Genomic DNA, 24421 nt, shown 5'->3' with positions numbered 1-24421 from the left:
AGACCTCTGCTTTTTCTTCCCTCAACTTTCTTTCCAACTTTGTATTTCCCTTCTCTCCATTCAAATGCCCATAGATATTCCCAAGGCTTTCTCCTCTACTTGAAGTTTCTCTCTATTAATCTCTGCACGGGCAAGTCCCACCTATAATGCTATCTCCTACAGAAATAATTTGTTGATTTCTTAACTGAAAACTTCTATCTGTAGAAAACCACTTTTGTGACATTTTCTACTTTCTTTCCTCTAACAGTGATTTGTGTGTGTTGCAACTCTCTTCCTAAAATTGATGTTACTTGGCAAGACCAATTCACCTTGATAATCTCAACACTTGACACAGTGCTTTGTTCCTAGTAGGTTCTTGGTGCATGTGAATTGAATATATGATTAACCTTATAATGGTACTTTCAGTAATATAACCAAAAATTCAATTCATTCATTTTATACTGTTTGGTTTTTCTAAAGCTTTTGATAAAATAGATTTTCCACATTGGCTAAATCTACCCCTAAATCTGACTTTTTCTTTCTCCTTAAACCAAAGAGGACATTTTTCCAAATCACTCTTAAATTATTAGCCACAGATCCTTTTAATGTGATGTTTTTAATTTTTATTTTTAGGTGCAATAATGAAGAGTTTTTTCCTAGTTGTGACTATCCTGGCATTAACCCTGCCTTTTTTGGTGAGTTAATTTCATCTGATCAATTTGTATCAAAACTTTAAAAAAAAATTACTTCAGGTTTCTAATTATGTAAATTTCTAAATACAGTTATATTTTATGGAACAAAACAGCTGCATACTAACTATATTTTCCTAACAGTAATTTATTTTTGCATTTATTTCTCTTATAAAATTAAAGTCATGTTCTTCTGAATATACTTCTGGTTTTCAGGAATCAAGAAATCATACTTTATCATGTATAGAAAACCTTTAAAATTCTCATATGATAGAGAAAATACATTTTTGGGGAAAAAACAGTACTGAAAATATTTTTAAATTATAATGTGTTCTAAAAATTCACAAAAAATAAATACAGAAATCATAGACCAGGATCAGAAATGTTTTAAATTAAATTCCTATCTCATGCAGACTCTAATCTCTTAAGGGACTAAATTCTTAAAAGATTAGGAGCTCATTTAAGCTTTTTTACCAATTTCAAATAACTTGACATGTACTTTTAACATTCAAACATATTGTAACTTTTGTTATAATCTTCCCATTATGTCAATTGAGACTCCTTCTCAGGGCTTATATCCATAAACAATTCTATGATTTTCAGGCATTTTCTTGAATTACATGTTGTGTATTAAGGCTATTGGAACAAGAAAAATATTTGGAATTTTTTTCTTTTAATTTTTTTGACTGATTTCCTTATTGTTTTGCCTATTGCTCTGTTTTATTTTCATGTTCATTTGGGGATCCCAGGCACTTATTTGCCAATAGCAAGTACAGGAAGGCAAACGTCTCATGTTTTATGACCTCCTCTTAAATTATAAAATATGGGAGGGTGCTAGTCCTTGTTTCATAATTCATTTATTATTAAATTTAGATTTGCTTCTCAGTTAATATCTCAAATAATTCTATTAGGTAAATTCTTGGAGTCAAGCTCTTTAAATATTTGAATTACTATGACTTTCACATTTATTTTCTTTCATTTATTCTCTGAAATTTGATTTTACTGTGGCCACTGCATATTTAGCACTTGGGTTTTCTCTTTGAGTGAAAAGGATTAAAGTTTAAATCAGAAAGTGATCCACAACTGCCTGGCCTATAGCAACCTCTTCTTGAGCTACTTGAGCCTGCTCTAGCCCCCAAATACTCCTTCTGGTTTTCACAAAGCTACAAGCCCCACAGACATGAACAAATAATTCAAAGGAAGAATGAAAGTTTATAGATTTTACCATCCAATCTTATGAGCAATCAAAATTATACAAATTAAAACAGCAATATCATGGCATCTTTTATGTGCTAAATGTATTCCTTCTCTCCAAAATAAAAATATTTAAGATACAATTTATTACTAGCAATTATGAGATGAACTGCACAATCTTATAGCCTACTGGTGGCATTATAAGTTGGCATAAATTTTCTGTACAGCAGTTTAATAATTTCTATCGAAGAATTTCCCCCCCAAAATCACATTTTTGAAAACCTGTCTTACGAAATCAATTAAAACTATTTAAAAGGCCACTGATATCCAGATGTTATTCATGTCTCTATTTATAATAAAACATTTTTTGGAAAAAGCTTTAATGGTTAACAATAAAGAACAAACATTTCATGACATAATCATTGATTATATTTCAACTATGAATATGTAAGTATGAAAACTATGATATAATGGAAAAACGATATGAGAGATCATACTTCTTTTAAAAGAAGTAAGATACAAGATACTAAAATGAACATATACCAGGAATACATAATACATACAGATTGGTATTATATTTAAATGTCTAGACTATCAGGAATTTTGAGTGTAGGCAAACTTTCAATATTTATATAACTTTCTAAATTTTAAACTAGTGATTTAATAAATTTAGAGAAAAATAAGTCTCTGTCTTTTATTACTTACCAGTGTTTTTTTTTCTAATCTCTGATTTTCTATACCTACAACTTCCAAAAGGTTTGTAGAGTCTTTTATATCCAAGTGATATGTGTGAAATGTTAAACTAGAACTGTCATTTAAAAAATATTTACCATTATGAACTCACTCAAAAGTTTAAAAAACTTTTGAGTTTTAAAGCTTCATAAAATTGCTAACTCCTGATTTCCTATGAATGTTGTAATCCAGAATTAAGAAAAACACTATAAATACACAAAAATTGATTTTTTAAATGGTATTATTTATACAACACTTGTATACTGATGTTTTGCTAGATTTTTTAAATCAAGAAAACCTCATAAATCATCTTAGTAGGAGAACAAAAACAGAAAAATATGCTCAATGCTCTTCTTATTTTTAACAATGTATATTCAATACAAACTGAATATAGGTTGTTCATGTTCTTCATTTAAGCAAATATCATGTATTAAATTTGTTGGGGTCAAATGATCATATTCTTTTCAAACTTGAATTTTTCTCCCTAAACAGTAATTTTTAAAGACAACCATGGAGCTCATTATTACTATTTTAGTTAGTATATTTCTGTCACTTCTTGAGTGGTTCACAGACTATGGTTAGATAATCATGGAAAGTCCTTTATAATACTTCACAATACTAAAATAAAAACAAAAAAATGTTTTGTCTTTGATATAAAAGATATTTTTAAAACCACAAAAAAAAAACCTAGATTCTGTCTTGCTTTTTTTTAACTTCTTATTTCTCATTCTTTCTCTGAATCTCACCAGAGTGCAGAAGGGCAAAACCAGGAACAATCAACAGTAAGTTTAAATGTTTCCAGTAGAGATGTGAACTCCAAAGTTTAATATTATACAAAGTTTAATGATATTAAAATGCCTCTGTCTAAACACTAAGTAAATATTTAAACTCCATGAAATAATCTAATAATCCTTGTAAAAAACATCACTTCAACAACCAATCATATGAATCAACCTCAATGTTTATCTGAAAATCTCAGTATCATTTTGTAGGCCAAGTCATGTCTTTTGATTTTCATGTGTATTTAGCAACATGAGAAAACCCTCTCAGAATTTAGTAGTGGGAAAAAATGAAAACAAAAGCAAAGTTTAATTTTTCTCCTGCCTACTTTTTAAGACTTGGGGAAAGATCCCTCTCTGACCCTTCTTTGAATACTACTCATACACTTGTATTTACTTCTACCTTTTGTTTCCCCAACCTGTTTGAATGAATAGGTCTCCCTTCATGAGAAAGGCTTGCTTTGCAGTGTAATTTTGTTGATTTGTTTCTATTTACATGGAAAGATCTAATGACATATTTTTATAACTGCACATAATTAATAGAACTGAAGCAAATAAAAATAGAACATTTCCTAACTGATCTTTAATGGATAAAACTAGGCTGAAAAATATCCAGAGTATAAATCCAGAAATCCATATCACATTATTTTACTATTCTGCTATAATTAGTTTAGAAAAAAATATGCCCTCAGCCTAATCCCTAGATAAATAAAATAAAAAACAATTACAAACACGGGGTGAGAATGTATATATACATGTATAAGGAAAAATATATACATAGTTTTTTCTGTGTGTAGTATGTTTGTATACTATATGTCAAAGCACTCTATGAGACTGGTCTAGCTGTGGTACTTATAATGCACAGCATTTACTGAGCACTTTTTGTGTATGCCAAGCTCTGGTCAATGTGATTTACATTATGGATTAGCTCTCCTAATTTTTTTGAAACTAATATTATTCTAAACGTTTCTTGAAAATCAAGAAGTGGAAGGGAAGTGTACAAATCCATATCTCATAAACTAATATGGTTGCTGGGTTCACTATGTCCAATGTTGTACTTACTTAACATCAAATACTGTAACATTGTATTTCAAAAAAATTCTGCTTTAAGACATCTCTTCATTCTAGCCTACAATAATACTATTCTGCATAATTTCTTCTTTTTTGCAGCGCTGTGGGAACGATGAAAGATTGCTCAATGAAAAAACAGTAAAATATATCCCTATTCATTATGTGCTGAGTAGGTATCCTAGTTATGGACTCAATTACTACCAGCACAGACCAGCTGCACTAATTAATAACCAATTTATGCTTTACCCATATTATGCAAAGCCAGTTGTAGTTAGGCCACATGCCCAAATTCCTCAATGGCAATTCCTGCCAAATATCCACCCACCTACTCTGGCACATCACCCACACCCACGTCCATCATTTATTGCCATCCCACCAAAGAAAACTCAGGATAAAACAGTCATCCCTATCATCAATACCATTGCTACTGTTGAGCCTACACTTATACCTACCACTGAACAAATAGTGAACACTGTAGTTACTCCAGAAGCTTCCTCAGAATTCATCACGAGTACACCTGAGACCACCACAGTCCAAGTTCCTTCACCTGCGGTCTAAAAACTGTAAGGAAACATCAAAGAAGACAACACAGGTAAATGAGCAAAAGACAAAATGAATAATAGACAAGATTCATGGATTTATCAAAACAATCATAAAATCTAAAATAGTATAGATGGATAAATTAAATCTGTTACGGGAGCAGGCAAAATGGGCTAATTATAACTTTAATTTGGTGGTGACTTAGCATTGATACACTAGATTCTTTTCCAACAAGAAATGAAAAATAATTGTATTTTACAAAATGAAGAAAAATTGGGAACTCTTTTTTTTTTTTTTTGGCGGTACGCGGGCCTCTCACTGTTTTGGCCTCTCCCGTTGCGGAGCACAGGCTCAGCGGCCATGGCTCACGGGCCTAGCCGCTCCGCGGAATGTGGGGTCTTCCTGGACTGGGGCACGAACCCGTGCATCGGCAGGCGATTCTCAACCACTGCGCCACCAGGGTAGCCCCCGGGAATTTTTTATCAAACTTTTTTCAACAACTGGAACACTCCTAGAATCTATTTGTTTTATTTTAATCCTATTCACCGACAAAGATAGTGCAGTAAAAGACAATGTTAAGCTCATGATTTTTCTTATCTCAAAAATACAACTTCTTTAGAACAATTTACATAGGATATGAGTTTAAATACATTTTAATTATATAACAGTGTTCTTGAATTCAACAGTGTTCTTGCACTCTAATTTTGGTATGAATAGAGTGAAAGGAAATGATAGGCTTCCCGTGTCACTTTTTGATTTAAAATACAACTCAGTGTGACATAGTGGTAACAGTATTAAATCAGAGAAGGCTGCTTCTTCCATTGTGTGATCTTAGGCAAGTCATTATTCTCAATGAACTTTCATTTTCTCATAATTTTGGTTGCTATGAGATTCAAGTGAGAAAGCATATTGTGAATGAGTTGTAAAAAGTGATCAATCCATGAAATGTAGTGCTTTAGAAAAGATAAAGTAAAATTAGTAAATACTAAAATTTATTTTCAACTAATATCTCAAGTCCTTACTAAATTATCAAAACTACATAACTATCTCAGTTCATTCCTGTAGCAGCCATGTGGAATGGATATATTATCATCCTGAATTCACAAATGAAAAAAAAAAAAAAAAAAGCCTATAGATGCAAGCTACTACAGCTAGAAAGTTCAAAACTGGGAACCAAATCAAACCTGCTTGATTTCAGATAGTAAGGCTTAATTAGTATGTCACCTATTTCCATATGGGCTAATTTGCAAAAAACAACAACAACAAAAAAAAACCCAAAACAGAAAACAAACTATAATTTCCCAAGATCAACATATGTGTAAATTTTATTATTGAGTTATGTTTAATAGGACCTCTGGTAAGAAAAAAAACATAAGTTAATAAATCTTTGACTCATTAAAATTTTGAAAACAAAAGGAGAAAATTAATGGAGACAACATGAAAACAAGTAATTGAGTATGCAATTGTCCATTTTATTGATCTAAAATACATTATTACATGATTGTTTTTAACAGAATAATCATTATCTCAGTAGTTATATTTGTTCAAAAGTCATGAACCTAGATTTCTAAGTTAAAAGCACTGTATAATATCACTTATAAAAAAGAATGTACAGGACTGTGTCTTTCTGTAAATATCAGGTGAAGACAATTATTTCAGTTTGCTATATGTTGAATTTAAATATTTAAATTTAGATATTTAATTTGACAGACTCCTTGATACAGACATTAGGAAAATCATGGAAGCTAAATAAAAGTCTACATATCATGAGAACTGTTAGCACATTATGAACTAAATTCCTAAACTGTCATTTTTATAGGTCTTTCTGAAACCACATGACTACTTCACACTCTCCTTTAGCCAGTTGTCTGCCTTCAGTGAAGAGAGAATATGATTTTCACAGATTCGGCTCCTTTCTCTTCTCCCCTTACATTTTGCATCCATGCCACATTTAATTTTTTGATTCCTGCATAATAAAGCCAATTGAATGCAATGGATCTCTTAATTTGAAGTAGTCTGTGAATACACCTCAGGGATATTTGAAACTTTGAAATTCCAAGATAAATTTAGTGTGAGTTTGAGTACACACATTTAATTGGAGGCAAAATTCATAATTTCATCTGATTTTCAAAGTGGTCCATGGTTTAACGGCGATTAAGAACAACTTCTGCAGGATGACCCTGGAACATCTAAATTTATGGCTAAGTCATTGGGACCAGAGAAGAACTAAGCTATAGTGTTCAACTCCAGAAGACCACAAAGTGACTCTTGGGAGCCATGAGAACTCTAGAGTAAGCATTAAATTTAGGTGTCCAAATGTAATGCTAATTTTAGCCTAGATCATTCCCAAGAGCAAATTCCAGATACAGACAGGTTACAGATGACCACAACTACAAACACAGATAGATATATGGCAAAATAAACAGGAGTTGACTCTTGACTTGCATGAACCAGTTTCCTCCAGACTTGAAGCTATAGTCTCACACCTGTCAAAGTCACATTCATTACACACACACACACTCACACACACACACACACACACACACACCAGGAAGCTTATGGAATTGATGTTTTCCAGTCTACAAAAATTGGTGAATACTCAAAGTCCAAAAATATGACAGTTTTTCCCTTAATGAAATATTGCAAGGAAATTGAGTGGGTCATGTATGTACTTGCTCCATATTTAACACATCATGCCAGGAAAAGTACAAATCACTCAACCTGTACAAAGGGCTTACTGTCACCCTTTTACTGAAACCCTCAATAGATGTTCTGTTGTTAGTAGTGGTTTACAAAACTTTACCTTCTCTCTCACTCAAATGCTAGAGGCTGAAAGAGAGGCCTGGTCAGGAACATGGCATGGCTGGGCTTCATTTGCTATGACCATTAATAATATTACTAATTTCTAGAAAAATGAAGTTAAAGGATGGAAGAAATAGAATTTATTTCATTAATAAAACATTTATCTCAAAGTACTATAAATATTATGAGATACAAAACAACAACAATAATAATAAGCAATCAACAGTTATATATTATAGACCATAGGCCAATTTTCTCTTTGCTCATATATATTTAATCTTTTAATATGTACTCATGGACTACATATTATTATTGTTGTTACTATTATTATTATGAAAGAAAATTAAAGTAATTTTCCCCAAGTGGAACTGGGATTGAACACAGGTAATTTTGCTTTAAAATCCATGTTTTTAATCTTGTGAACACTACTATAAAAGCATTTCCACACTGGGTGGTGAAATAAAATATGAAACAAAATACCATGAAACAGGAAAAATATTCTTATGTATTAATATTGGCTCATATTAATACAATAATATGTCTAACTAAAATAACATTAATAAAAAGAGTTGTTAAAAGTAGGATTTTAAATAAAACACTTACCTCCCTGATATGACATTATCTGATCTTTTGTACCAATTGGATTAACCAGTTAGAGTATACTATGTAAGTAATATGGCATAGTAAATCCCTCAACTGCTACTTACTTGTTAAGAAAATACATTGGTGACTTGGTTATTTTGGATTTGGATAAATTACTTTCAGATGCAAGGGTCCATTCACGTGAAGGCAGTTTATATGAGAAATTATATCTTTAGCACAGAAAAGAAATGGGATCTGGATATTTACACATAGTCAATCATTTTTCAATTATTTGTCAAATGACCACTATGTGAATACAACATGTTTCCTCCCCACCTCTAGGACCTCACAGACTAATGAGATTAGAAAAACACCTTATTATTCAGTCTTGTAGCACAGCCTTATCTGAAAGTTCTTAGGTCTTCCACAAATGCAGTGATAAGTTATATAATAAACATTTATTTAGCACTTTAAAATGTATAAAGAGTTTTCACACATATAAACCTCTTAATCTTCACCAATAACCTCTTAAAATACTTTCTTATTAATCCTCATTTTGTATATGTGAACACAACTTTAAAGTAGTTAAACATAAGACAGTGAAAATTTATAGGCCTTAGATTTAGATAGAACTGAATTAAAGGTTTAACTCAAAATTGCTTAATTGTGTGACCCTGGGTAAAAAATAAAGTGGAAAGTAACATTCTTTGATTTATTGATATACGTGTTAGTCTCTGTATCAATATTTTACAGGTTTTACTTTATTTATTTCACATAGTACTCCCTTAGAGAGGCACTATTATTATGTTCATATATAAACAAGGAAACCAAGGCTCAGAGAGATTAATTTACCAAAGAATAAAAAGCCACTATATATATATACTACCAGATGTAAAATAGATAGCTAGTGGGAAGCAGCCACACAGCACAGGGAGATCAGCTCAGTCAGTGCTTTGTGACCACCTAGAGGGGTAGGATAGAGAGGGTGGGAGGGAGACACAAGAGGGAGAGGGAGGAGATATGGGGATATATGTATTTGTATAGCTGATTCACTTTGTTATAAAGCAGAAACTAACACACCATTGTAAAGCAATTATACTCCAATAAAGATGTTAAAAATAAATAAAATAAAATAAATAAAATTTTAAAAAGCCAATAAATGGTAGAGTTTTGTTTTGAACTCTAGCTATTCAGTACACCAGCCTTTGTTGTCTTACTACTTGGACAAACAACTTTTAGCCTAAGACGTTCATTATAGTACCCTACCTTCACTGGACAGTCAATAAATTTTTATTTCCTAATCCATAAAGAACATTCACTGTCCGCAAGACAAGGCCAATTTTCATGATCTTACTAATACTACCTTCCTACTTCATCTCTCCCCATTAGATCCTCATACCATTCACCCCAGTGACTCAGAAACTCCCCAGATGACCCTAGCTGTATTAATATCAACACCAACAGTTTTCTGAAGCTGCTCAAATCCTTTGGGTAATTCCTATCATGTAACCAAAATTTGACTCCTTAGCTTAGATATCACATCTTTAAGAAAAACTTTCCTTAACTTTCAAGATCAAGTGCTCGACTCATGTGCTACCACAGCATCCTTCCCTCTACCTGTTCCTTTCCCATTTGTTATACCTCCCTGTCCACATCTCCTGCTGAGATGTATGCCCTATGAGCCCAGGAACTATGTTATCTCACCACTGTCTCTCCAAAGTAAGGCCCAATACATTATAAGAGCTAAATAAATGTTTGCAAATCAAATGAGTAAGTAAAGGAATAAAAGGGTTGTTAATGATTGAAACTGAAATACCCATTTAATAAGATTAAATAATCTAGACGTTCCTTACAAAAATCCAGGAAAAAAAAAATGTTGACCTTAGCAGCTTATTACCGATCATAAACCAAATTATCAAAGGCCAATTTAAAACTCAAGAAAATTACTGAAAATCATAATACCAATCACAGCAATATAAAGGTATAAATATAGAATTTTTTATAACTTAATCTCAGTTTTCAAGGAAGGAAAGCTGAATGCCAACAGAACAATAACGAAATTGCTGTATCAATATTATGTTATCTTAACTCTACCACACTATTTAGAAAAAGGAAATGATGGCCTGTCCTCTTCCTACTCTTCCTAATATGATAAATGGAGTAATGGTCAGATGCCTATATTATTAGAATAAAGGCTATGAATGTAATAAACAAGACAGATGAACAAAAACGGACCTGAAAGATCAAGTGTATTCTTTTTTCTTTTTTTAACATGTTTATTGGAGTATAATTGCTTTACAATGTTGTGTTAGTTTCTGCTTTATAACAAAATGAATCAGCTATACATATACATATATCCCCATATCTCCTCCCTCTTGCATCTCCCTCCCATCCTCCCTAACCCACCCCTCTAGGTAGTCACAAAACACCGAGTTGATCTCCTTGTGCTCTGTGGCGGCTTCTCACTAGCTATCTATTTTACATTTGGTAGTACATATAAGTCCATGCTACTCTCTCACTTAGTCCCAGTTGACCTTTTCCCCTCCCCAGGTCCTCAAGTCCATTCGTTACATCTGGGTATTTTTTCCTGCCTGCCCCTACGTTCTTCAGAACCATTTTTTTCTTTTTTATTTTTTTTTAGATTCCATATATATGTGTTAGCATATGGTATTTGTTTTTCTCTTTTTGACTTACTTCACTCTGTATGACAGACTCCAGGTCTATCCACCTCACTACAAATAACTCAGTATTGTTTCTTTTTATGGCTGAGTAATATTCCATTGTATATATGTGTCACATCTTCTTTATACATTCATCTGCTGATGGACACTTAGGTTGCTTCCATGTCTTGGCTATTGTAAACAGAGCTACAATGAACATTGTGATACATGACTCTTTTTGAATTATGGTTTCTTCAGGGTATATGCCCAGTAGTGGGATTGCTGGGTCGTATGGTAGTTCTATTTTTAGTTTTTTAAGGAACCTCCATACTGTTCTCCATAGTGGCTGTATCAATTTACATTGCCACCAACAGTGGAAGAGGGTCCCCTTTTCTTCACACCCTCTCCAGCATTTATTCTTTGTAGATTTTTGGACGATGGCCATTCTGATCAGTATGAGATGATATCTCATTGTAGTTTTGATTTGCATTTCTCTAATGATTAATGATGCTGAGCATTCTTTCATGTGTTTGTTGGAAATCTGTACATCTTCTTCGGAGAAATGTCTATTTAGGTCTTCTGCCCATTTTTGGATTGGGTTGTTTGTTTTTTTAATATTGAGCTCCATGTGCTGCTTGTAAATTTTGGAGATTAATCCTCTGTCAGTTGTTTCATTTGCAAATATTTTCTCACATTTTGAGGGTTGTCTTTTCATCTTTTTTGTAGTTTCCTTTGCTGTGCAAAAGTTTTTAAGTTTCATTAGGTCCTGTTTATTTTTGTTTTTATTTCCATTTCTCTAGGCAGTGGATCCAAAAAGATCTTGCTGAGATTTATGTCAAAGAGTGTTCTTCCTGTGTTTTCCTCTAAGAGTTTTATAGTGTCCGGTCTTATATTTAGGTCTTTAATCCATATTGAGTTTATTTTGTGTATGGTGTTAGGGAGTGTTCTAATTTCATTCTTTTACATGTAGCTGTCCCGTTTTCCCAGCACCACTTATTGAAGAGACTGTCTTTTCTGCATTATATATCCTTGCCTCCTCTGTCATAGATTAGTTGACCATAGTTGCGTGGTTTTATCTCTGGGCTTTCTATCTTGTTCCATTGATCTATATTTCTGTTTTTGTGCCAGTACCATATTGTCTGGATTACTGTAGCTTTGTAGTATAGTCTGAAGTCAGGGAGTCTGATTCCTCCAGCTCAGTTTTTTTCCCTCAAGACAGCTTTGACTATTCGGGCTCTTTTGTGTCTCCATACAAATTTTAAGATTTTTTTGTTCTGGTTCTGTAAAAAAATGCCATTGGTAATTTGATAAGGATTGCACTGAATCTGTAGATTGCATTGGGTAGTATAGTCATTTTTGGACTATTGATTCTTCCAATCCAGAAACATGGTATATCTCTCCATCTGTTTGTATCATCTTTAATTTCTTTCATCAGGATCTTATAGTTTTCTGCATACAGGTCTTTTGTCTCCCTAGGAAGGTTTATTCCTAGGTATGTTATTCTTTTTGTTGCAGTGGTAAATGGGAGTGTTTCCTTAATTTCTCTTTCAGATTTTTCCTCATTAATGTATAGGAATGCAAGAGATTTCTGTGCATTAATTTTGTATCCTGCAACTTTACCAAATCCATTGATTAGCTCTAGTAGTTTTCTGGTGGCATATTTAGGATTCTCTATCTATAGTATCATGTCATCTGCAAACAGTGACAGTTTTACTTCTTCTTTTCCAAGTTGTATTACTTTTATTTCTTTTTCTTCTCTGATTGCCATGTCTAGGACTTTCAAAACTATGTTGAATAATAGTGGTGAGAGTGGACATCCTTGTCTTGTTCCTGATCTTAGAGGAAATGCTTTCAGGTTTTCACCATTGAGAATGATGTTTGCTGTGGGTTTGTCATATATGGCCTTTATTATGTTGAAGTAGATTCCCTCTATGCCCACTTTCTGGAGAGCTTTTATAATAAATGGGTGTTGACTTTTGTCAGAAGCTTTCTTGGCATCTATTGAGATGATCATATGGTTTTTCTTCTTCAATTTGTTAATATGGTGTATCACATTGATTTGCATATATTGAAGAATCCTTGTATCTCTGGGATAAATCCCACTTGATCTTGGTGTATGATCCTTTTAATGAGTTGTTTTGCTATTATATTGTTGAGGATTTTTGCATCTATATTCATCAGTGATATTGGTCTCTAATTTTCTTTTGGTAGTATCTTTGTCTGGTTTTGGTATCAGAGTGATGATGGCCTAATAGAATGAGTTTGGGATTTTTTCTTCCTCTGCAATTTTCTGGAAGAGTTTGAGAAGGATGGGTGTTAGCTATTCTCTAAATGTTTAATAGAATTCACCTGTGAAGCCATCTGGTCCTGGACTTTTGTTTGCTGGAAGATTTTTAATCACAGTCTCAATTTTATTACTTGTGATTGGTCTGTTCATATTTTCTATTTCTTCCTGGTTCAATCTTGGAAAGTTAAATCTTCCTAAAAATGTTTCCATTTCTTCCAAGTTGTCCATTTTATATGACATAGAGTTACTTGTAGTAGTCTCTTAGGCTGCTTTGCATTTCTGTGGTGTCTGTTGTAACTTCTCCTTTTTCATTTCTAATTTTATTGATTTGAATCCTCTCCCTCTTTTTCTTGATGAGCCTGGCTAATTGTTTATCAATATTGTTTATCTTCTGAAAGAACCAGCTTTTAATTTTATGGATCTTTGCAATTGTTTTCTTTGTTTCTAGTTCATTTATTTCTGCTTTGATCTTTATGATTTATTTCCTTCTGCTAACTTTGGGTTTTGTTTGTTCTTCTTTCTCTAATTCCTTTATGTGTAAGGTTAGATTGTTTATTTGAGGTGTTTGTTGTTTCTTGAGGTAGGATTGTATTGCTATAAACTTCCCTCTTAGAACTGCTTTTGGTGCATCCCATAGGTTTTGGATCATCGTGTTTTCATTGTCATTTGTCTCTAAGCATTTTTTGATTTCCTCTTTGATTTCTTCAGTGATCTCTCGATTATTTAGTAACGTATTATTTAGCCTCCATGTGTTTGTGTTTTACACTTTTTTTAACTTGTAATTGATTTTTAATCTCATAGCGTTGTGGTCAGAAAAGATGCTTGATATTATTTCAATTTTCTTAAATTTACTGAGGCTTGATTTGTGACCCACGATGTGATCTATCCTGGAGACTGTTCAGTGTGCACTTGAGAAGAAAGTGTAATCTGCTGTTTTGGGATGGAATGTCCTGTAAATCTCAATTAAATCTATCTGGTCTATTGGTCATTTAAAGCTTGTGTTTCCTTATTACTTTTCTGTTTGGATGATCTGTCCATTGGTAAGAAACTTTTGAAACCTGTATAATTCAGTAAAATCTATTCATTAAACATAACTGCAAATAGGCCTTTGCAATAAGTAAAAAGTGAGGCTCACAGTGCTGGTATCTTTTTTAAAATAATGTTCTATCAATTACAACAGTAAATATGTTAACCAGGAGCTGCTTGGAGGTCTTGTTCAAATAAATGAGGAATTATTTTAAGAAATTGGTAAACTAAAGCGGTCATTAAAACCATGTTGAACTTATCAATTATTTTTAACTGTCATCAACAGTGTTCTCTGAAACCACATTGTGAAGCTAATGATCATAAAAGAAATCATATTTTCCAAAGGAAAAATTAGACTGGAGTTCATATTTTTTAGCACCAATACATTCATATGACCAAAACCAAAGCCAGAATAAATATTATGTAGCTCTAAAAATTGTTAAAATATTGTCAAAGAATAACTCTGAGAAATTTAGTTATTTGCATGCAAGTGAGGGACACCATTTTCAATGAACAAAGGAAAAATGAGAATTGTGATAAGAAGAAAAGAGAGGAAAAAAAGATGCTGTCCAGAAATTGTATGTTATATTTTACATTTTGGCAGTAAATCAGCAACTCACAAAGGGGTCAGCCTAGACAGGCACCACTTGAGTAGTTTCACTAGGGTCATCAAAAATTGCTTATATGTTATTTGGAAACTGAGAATGGGATAGTTCTTTTGTGTAAAATCTTCCAATGACCCTCCATTAACACTTTCAGCTTATTTAGACAAGTTTGTGCCTTATCATTTACCAGAATTGTTTGAAACTATAATTATACATTAAATTTTTAAAAAGTAAAATAAGATTATTAAGCATATTGATTATACAAGGAGTCCATTGCAGAACAGAGATTTATAAAGCACATAAAATATAAAATTATTGAAGCAATATTTGACCCGTTAATTTTGTTGTATATTATTAAATGTTATGTAATTATTAATATGGTTAGCCTTATTAGAATTTAAAAGAGGATCTTTAAGATAAATTTCAAGCCTCAGGTCCAATTAAAAAAAAATCTGCCCAGTGACATCTGATCTACTAAATTGACTTTCTCTCTAGAAAACCTAGAAATCTAAAATGAATCAAATCTTTTAAAATAACTCCAGGAACTTTATTGTGAGTAGTACTCCAAGTTCAAAATCATTCTTTTCAAACATAAAGATTAGAGCATCTAAATATGTAGTCACAGAAAGAATATCAATTGAGAAGAGTTTAAGGAAAGGCTCATGGATTTGAATTTTTTTTTCGTATCCCCAAAACATAATTGGTAACTGGAGTGGGAAAAGAGAGTCAATGAAACTTTTTTTTTTATTAAAGTTGACACAGTGGATGAAGAAAAATAAGCTAGGAGAGTATTTCTTTTGTTCAATATTTGAATATGAACCTCATGACATTTGGATGGAACTGGACTCTGAGTCACTAACCATCCACTAATCACATGAAGCCTTGATTCAAAGGATTTAAGAAAGGAAATTTGGAATGTAAATAACTAATAGTGTGAAGGGGATGCTGCAGTAAATTCTTTCACATATAAGAATGCTTATATGGTACTTGCAAAATATTTTCTTTCAAAGGTAAAATAATTTTGTTCACTTATTTATTTACAGCACTACTTTTTTCACACTTAATACAAAATTCAAGTATCTCATCCTCTATGCAAATTCCCACATTCTGTATATAATTAGATCCTTGAAGTTTTATACATATTATGATCTTTTAGTTCTAAGTTGGACAGCTTTCTATATTTTAACATTTCTGAAACTAAAATGTTTTACAATTAATGATTTATGTTAGTAATTATTTCCACTCATAATTTGTCATTTAGTCAGTGGTTCCTCATATAATAATTGATGTTCTAAAATTAAAGAAAATGGTATTTTCTTGATTCTCACCTGTTATTTTTCCCACAGTGTAAATGGGGAAATTCAAAGCACCAAACTTGCCAAACTCACAAGCCTAGAAAGTGGCTGACGTGGGTTTGAATTCAGGTCTCTCTGATTCCAAAACCTGCAAACTTTCCATTATGTCCAACTGCCTCTTTTATGTGACATGAAAGAACTTTTTCTATTATATTCCTACTAATGATAACAGTCATAATAGAAATAAATAAATTTAGAGTTTATTATACACCATGAAATATTCTAAATGCTTTATATATATTAATTCTTTTAATCATCAGAAAGAATTTATGAATAGAATATTTCATTAGTATTATGAAGAGAATACTACTGTAATGCATATAGGTAGGCTGAGACACTAAGGTCCTTTTTAGATGTTGCTTTATTTTTATAATAAAAACATTAATTCCTTATTTATTTAATCTTATTATATTTTTTGTTGTTTTTCAGCTATAGTAATGAATAGGAAAACCTCTGTGCAAATATTATTTGGTCTTAGCACCAAGGTAAGCTTATTACTTGATGTTACTGAATTTCAATTGAATTTTAATGGAATTTTTTTCTTTTAACTTGACAAAGGTCAAGAAATACCTGATCAGCCACCATGGCATGTATCTTCCAAACATCCACCTAACTTGAACATCTCATTATGGATTGGACCTATCTGCGTTGTGCCATATTGACCTCCATCTCAACTATACAAATCTGCCTCATCCCGACCACAAATATTTGGCAAGATCTATTCAAATGACAGCAAATATAACAGCAAATATTCCCCTTCCTTAGATGTTTATATCAATTCAAATTCTACCACACTGATCACAATCTCTAAATTCTCCAAGACTACTAAACCAAGCTCATCCTTGCCCAACTCAATTTAGGGAAATTCAGCGACCTCAATTTCAAACAAGAATAGCCCCAGCAGATCTAACAAGAACTAAATATTTCCAGCATGATTGGTTTCAACTATGTGTTTCTATAGACCAGCTATGTGTCTTAGAAACCTACCATGTTGGAATTCTTACTTACAAAATATTCTTAAAACATTTTCAACTGCTTATTCTAAACCATCTCCTGCTGTTACCAGGCCTATCCAAAATCCAACTCCTAATACTATTACTGAGTATAACATTGCTATTATCACTACAACCACTCCCACACCACCAACCATACTACCACCACAGAGTTCACTATAAAAAATGCTCTAACACTGGCAAGAGTACTGTAATTCCTATCTGGTTTGAAGATATTTTGTTTTATTATGCCTAAGACTATGTTGATGTGTGTGTGTTTATGTGTTTGTGTGTGTATTGAGGGGAAGGGAATAAAAATTACAAAGCATGATCTCTTCCATCAAAAAGTTAAAACTCTAGGAAGTCAAAGGTACAAATTTCCAGTTATAAAATGAATAAGTGTTGAGGATGTAATATACAGCATGGTGACCATAGTTAATAATACCATACTACATATTTGAGAGTAGATCCTGAAAGTTCTCATCACAAGAAAAATAATTATAAGTATATATGGTGACAGGTGCTAGCTGGACTTATCATGGTGATCATTTTGCAACATATACAAATATTGAATCATTACATTGTACATCTGAAACTAATACAATGTGATTATTATTTCTAAATTAATATTACCAAAACTAACATTATGTAAATTATGCCTCGATAAAAAAATTAAACCTCTAGTTAGAGTTAAAAACCAATACACATTAAAAAAATTTTTTTAATTTTGTAGACTTGTAGAAGAAGGCTTCATAGGACTGGAATTTAGTTATAGATGGTGATTTAAAATATATGTTCTAAGTAAAGAGAACAACATGAGTCAATAACCCAAAACAAGAATAAGTAAGAGACATAAGACTTGATGTCCTAGAGTTATTTCATGTATAGGAGTAAACACAAAGCCTCAATATACTAAGCAACAAATGCTTACTATCATCGTTATTTCATTACATGGCAGGTTAAACAAAAATACTGTCAAATAAGTAGGCCCAGGTCATATTAGGAAGGCTCTAGAGCCCTAGGCCAAGGTTTTAGAAATTAAGTATAGAAAGTATGGAACCATTTTATTTGGTTGTTTTAAAAAGGAGCAACATCTATTTTGGCAAAGTGCTGGTCTTCTCAGACTTTATTTCCTACTTACTCATTCCTACATGAAAGTAGATTACACTTTTTCTCTTTAAATGACCACCTTATCCTGCTATTCCTAGTTTGCCATTTATTTCTTCATCTGAATTTTCACTGTGTGAGAGCCAAGCATAATATCCTTTTTTTAAAAATCAGCAAATAGAAGATCAGAGAATGCCTGTCACATTCTCAAAAAAAATGATTCATTCATTAAAGAGAGGGAAAGACAAATAAGCTACTTCATCCAAATAGTTTCAATGAATGATTTTGAAATATGGTATATATTACATACCCTCAAGATTCTAAGAGCATCATTATGGCACCTGATTATGTTATGGCACGTTGTGTACATTAGGTGCTTCTTGAAGGCCCTAAATCAGAAAGTCATCCTGCTGGGATGATGCTTCATGATAAGGTGGTGCTTCCCTTGAATACCACTTAATTTTTCTTACTCTCATTGGATCCTTCAAAATACTCCTTAATCCATTGTAATAAAATCTCTAACCTAATTATTACCATAAAAACTATTAGCATTCATTCAGTAGTTAGTTATGCTCCAGACAAAGTGCTAAACACTTTATATTGATTTATTCATTTAATACTTACAACAGTTCTATCATAATGCAGAAAATGAATCAAGGAAAGATGAAGAATGGCTAGGAATTAAATACAGGCAGGCTTACATCAAAACCTAAGCACTTTACTACTGCAATGTTTCTAAATAAGACTTTCTACATTAAAACTGAAATTTCTCATGACTCCATTTTTTCAAGAAAAATATATTGGAAATGTTAATAATATCTTATTGAAAAGATACTAGAAAATACAGTAGATATGCACCACGACTTCAAGAAACTTCAGAGTTTATCCTTGAATATTTTTCAGCTGCTTGTTTTATGTAAAAATAATAGTAAATTTCATAAAAAGAACATATAAAGTACAGTGAGGTTTCAGATGAGGGAAAGAGTACTTCAAGTTGAACATATAGGAAGGCTTTCAAGAGGTGAGGCTATTTGATCTGGGCCTTAAAGGACATGAAGATCATTTAGATCCTTAGATTAGAAGGCTAAGGACATTCTAGACAGAGTGAAGAGCATCATAGAAGCAAAAGGGAAAGTTTCCCTTTAAGGGAAACAGGATGTAGTTTACATAATCAGGAGTATATGATTCATGGTGAAAGTAGTACAGAGGAAAATAAGGTTAAAAAGAAAGGTGGGGTTCATTTCACATAGAATTTTGAATGAACCTTTTTTACAAGTATAATAACGGGTACTTGTGCTTCTGCCACTCACAACCTGCTAATTTCTGTCATTTCTCTAAGCACAGATACTACTGTCACTACTACTTCCAAGAATCTACCGAGTATCACCACCTCAAGTCCCACTGCTGTTCCTACTCCCCAACAAACCCCTAAACCTATCATTTCCACAAGGACCAAATCATCACCAATATACACCCGAAGTTACCCACCACGTCTCCTTCTGGCACATGGGTCACTGTAACAACTGCATCAGCCAACAAAATTGAGACTACGTTTAGCACAAATGAATCTACAGGAAAAATGGGCACTGGAAAAATGTTGAACCTAAGACTTCTTTGAGTAATGAGAAGGCTAGCAAACCTGGAGCTTCCCTGAAACTTAGTAAGTTCAGCACTAACGGTGATGATGATCATTTGGATTTTGATATTGATCTCAAAGCTGAAACCATTTTTGAAAAAGGAACAATTGCTACTTCTCCAAATGGTGACAATCCCAATAATGATTATAGTTCTATATAATATATGAAGTGAATAATGCTGCAATTACAATTTGGAAAAAGGCTTGCAAGAGTATGTGCCAAGGACCAAGCTAGAGAACTAAATGTGTAGCACTATAGCAATTAAGAAATAAACTTCCATTTTAAGCTGTCTATTGACTTAATGCCACAAAATAATAAAAATAAAATAATAAAATAATTTACTATAATTTTCTATTGCCGTATAGAGTGATGCTTTCAACCGCATTTAAAAAAAGAGCTACTTGATAGATGAATCACTTGAGGAGATGCTACAAAAGACTTCAAGCATATGTTAATTTACAGTAACTAATAAAATCTACATCATCCCCCAACTTCATCTGCGAACATACTTTTCTATTTGGGGGGCCATTATTTCAAAGTTCTGTTGTGCTCCAAATATCTATTAATAGAATAAATATATGAACAGAAGACTGTTATTGCTCCTTCTCCTACTACTAATAACATTAATAATAATAATAGCTAACATCTCTGTAGTACTTAATATGGGCTAGACACTGTTGTAAATATTTTGTAAGTATTTATAAATATATATAGATCCATTCAATTTTTTAGAAGAGACAATAGATAAATATTTATTAAATCTTGGGATGCAGAAGGACTTTCTTTTTTGTTAATTAATTTTTATTAGAGTATAGTTGCTTTACACTGTTGTGTTAGTTTCTACCATACAGCAAAATTAATCAGCCATACATATACATATATCCCATCTCTTTTGGACTTCCTTCCCATGCAGGTCACCACAACGCATTAAGTAGAGTTCTCTGTGCTACACAGTATGTTCTCATTAGTTATCTATTTTATACATAGTATCAGTAGTGTATATGCGTCAATCCCAGTCTCCCAATTCCTCCCACCCCACCCCCGCTTTCCCCCTTGTTATCCATACATTTGTTCTCTACATCTGTGTCTCTATGTCTGTTTTACAAATAGGTAGATCCATTTAATTCTTACAATAATCCTGTGGAATAAGAATTATCATTATCCCTATTTTACAGAGAAAACTGAGGCATGGATAAAGTAAGCCACTTATCCAAGATCAAACTTCTAGTAAGCAAGGCAGCTATGAATTGAACTCATCTGTTATAGTCTGTGTGTCTGACCACTGTTCTTACAACCAGCCTCTCAACCTAAATATCCAACTAGAAATATTCATAATCTGGTGGCAATGAGGCTTTCAATACCGTTTCCATTATTATAAGGATATGTTCTATAAACAAGATTCTTTAACTGAGTGTAATTTTATTATAAAACTATCTTACTGGGAAAAGGGCAAATAATTAGTTGAGCTTTCCATGTTTCTTTTATATAGCTCAGAGAATAAAAATTAAAATTTCAGAATAAAAATATTGAACAATAAAAATAGTAGTTAGTGTAGTCACTATGGAAAACAGTATGGAGGTGCCTCAAAAAATTAAAAATAGAACTACCATACAATCCAGCAATTCCAAAGAAAACAAAAACACTAACTCAAAAAGGTATCTGCACTCCCATGTTCATTGCAGCATTATTTACAATAGATAATATTTACAATGGCTACAACCTCAGTAGCCATTGATGGATAACTGGATAATAAAATATGGCATATACATACAATGGAATATTATTCAACCATAGAAAATAATGAAATCTTGCTATCTGCAACAACATAGATGGATCTTGAGGGCATCAGGCTAAGATAATAAGACAGAGAAAGACAAATACTGCATGATCTCACTTATATGTGGAATCTTAAAAAAAAAAAAAAAAAAGAAGAAAGAAACAAAGCTCACAGATAAAGAGAACAAAAAGACTGGTGGTTGCCAGAGCTAGGGGTGGGGAAGGGGGGGCCGGGATTAGCTAAAATGGGCAAGGTGTTCAAAAAGTACAAACTTCTAGTTTTAAAATAAGTGTAATGAGATTGTAATAAATCATGGTGACTATGTTTATTTTTTCAGGAATGGAAACAAAGGAACCCGTACCAATATCAGGTTAAGAAATTTTACTAGTATCTCAATTTATAGACATACTGGAGTAATATATGCATATAAGTATCCTATAACTTTTATCTAGAGATCTCAAAATATACACTGTTACAATGGGGGAGAAATAGAAATATTTCTTAGAGATTCAGTAACACCTGTCTTCAATTTGAATGCACTATAGTTTTAGGACCATGCAATTTTCCCCTGCATTTTGTCAATGTACTTTCAAGTTTCTCAAGAATAATCATCATACTTTAGCAAAACACTCTAAAAGCAAATTAATCTTTGAGTGAAGCAACTGTAAATAACTGGATTAAACTAAAATTATATTATATGTCATTTATATTTTAATTTTAAATATTCTAGAAGAGTGACCTAAGTTTATTCTAAAATTTTGGAAAATAAAACTCAACAAAACACCATTATTCCTTCAACACAAAGGAGGGGAAACAGTCTTCTAATCATAATGTATACATCTTTCATTGTTACAGTGATATTTTCTCTACTTACATAAACAATGTATCATTAAACAGTGACATGTATAAAACTTTTTTATTTTTTAGGGGCTAATGCAACCATTGACCTTTGTTTTAAAACATCTTTATTGGAATATAATTGCTTTACAATATTGTGTTAGTTTCTGCTGTATAACAAAGTGAATTAGCTATATGTATACATATATGCCCATGTCCCCTCTCTCTTGCATCTCCCTTTTACCCTCTTATCCCACCCCTCTAGATGTCACAAAGCACTGAGCTGATCTCCCTGTGTGATGCAGCTGTTTCCCACTAGGTATTTTACATCTGGTAGTGTATATATGCTAAGTCTACTCTCTCACTTCGTCCCAGCTTACTCTTCCCCCTCCCCATGTCCTCAAGTCCATTCTCTACATCTGCATCTTTATTCCTGTCCTACCCCTAGGTTCATCAGAACCTTTTTTATGTTTTAGATTCGATATACATGTGTTAACATACAGTATTTGTTTTTCTCTTTCTGACTTACTTCACTCTGTATGACAGACTGTAGGTCCATCTACCTCACTACAAATAACTCAGTTTCATTTCTTTTTCTTGGCTGAGTAATATTCCATTGTATATATGTGCCACATCTTCTTTATCCATTCATCTGTCAATGGACATTTAGGTTGCTTCCATGTCCTGGCTATTGTAAATAGTGCTGCAATGAACATTGTGGTACATGCTTCTTTTTGAATTATGCTTCTCTCAGGGTATATGCCCAGTATTGGGATTGCTGGGTCATATGGTACTTCTATGTTTAGTTTTTTAAGGAACCTCCATCCTGTTCTCCATAGTGGCTGTATCAATTTACATTCTCACCGACAGTGCAAGAGGGTTCCCATTTCTCCACACCCTATCCAGCATTTATAGTTTGTAGATATTTTGATGATGGCCTTTCTGACCTGTGTGAGGTGATACCTCATTGTAGTTTTGATTTACATTTCTCTAATGATTAGTGATGTTGAACATCCTTTCATGTGTTTGTTGGCAATCTGTATATATTCTTTGGAGAAATGCCTGTTTAGATCTTTTGCCCATTTTTGGATTGGGTTGTTTGTTTTTTTGATATTGAGCTGCATGAGCTGCTTGTATATTTTGGAGATTAATCCTTTGTCAGTTGCTTCGTTTGCAAATCTTTTCTCCCATTCTAAGGATTGTCTTTTCATCTTGTTTATGGTTTCCTTTGCTATGCAAAAGCTTTTAAGTTCCATTAGGTCCCATTTGTTTATTTTTGCTTTTATTTCTATTTCTCTAGGAGCTGGGTCAAAAAGGATCTTGCTGTGATTTTTGTCAAAGAGTGTTCTTCCTATATTTTTCTCTAAGAGTTTTATAGTGTTTCTGCTTACATTTAGGTCTTTAATCCATTTTGAGTTTATTTTTGTGTATGGTGTTAGGAAGTGTTCTAATTTCATTATTTTAAATGTAGCTGTCCAGTTTTTATGTTATTATTAAATCATAGTTTATGTAACCATTTCTTGTTTTGGTGGCAGACATATTTTCTTCATTTTTTTTTTCTTTTACAAAAACTCCGTGACACACATGCTGGGATCTACAATTATTTCTATGAAATAAATCCCTAGACATAGAACAACTGGAGGCAGAACATTACACACATGGACATTTGTCCAGAGATATTTTACAAAACATTTTCTATTCCAATTGCTTATTTTTGGAAAGTCATAAAAAGGTATAAGCAGTAAAATGGTGTGACCCAAAACCAACACA

At 32.6% G+C, this 24421-nt stretch overlaps 1 protein-coding gene across 1 annotated transcript; it reads left to right on the top strand.

The window, feature by feature from the left end:
- The first annotated feature begins 608 nt into the window (after positions 1-608).
- On the top strand, positions 609-5002 carry CSN3 (casein kappa). Its single transcript, XM_059066193.2, has 3 exons — positions 609-674; positions 3344-3376; positions 4544-5002. Exons 1-3 carry the CDS (start codon positions 621-623, stop codon positions 5000-5002), a joined length of 546 nt encoding a protein of 181 aa, XP_058922176.1. The 5' UTR covers positions 609-620.
- Positions 5003-24421: the final 19419 nt, after the last annotated feature.

The sequence above is a fragment of the Kogia breviceps genome, chromosome 6 (genome assembly GCF_026419965.1).
Source record: "Kogia breviceps isolate mKogBre1 chromosome 6, mKogBre1 haplotype 1, whole genome shotgun sequence".
Lineage (NCBI taxonomy): Eukaryota > Metazoa > Chordata > Mammalia > Artiodactyla > Physeteridae > Kogia > Kogia breviceps.
This window is presented reverse-complemented; position numbering and strand designations above follow the sequence as displayed.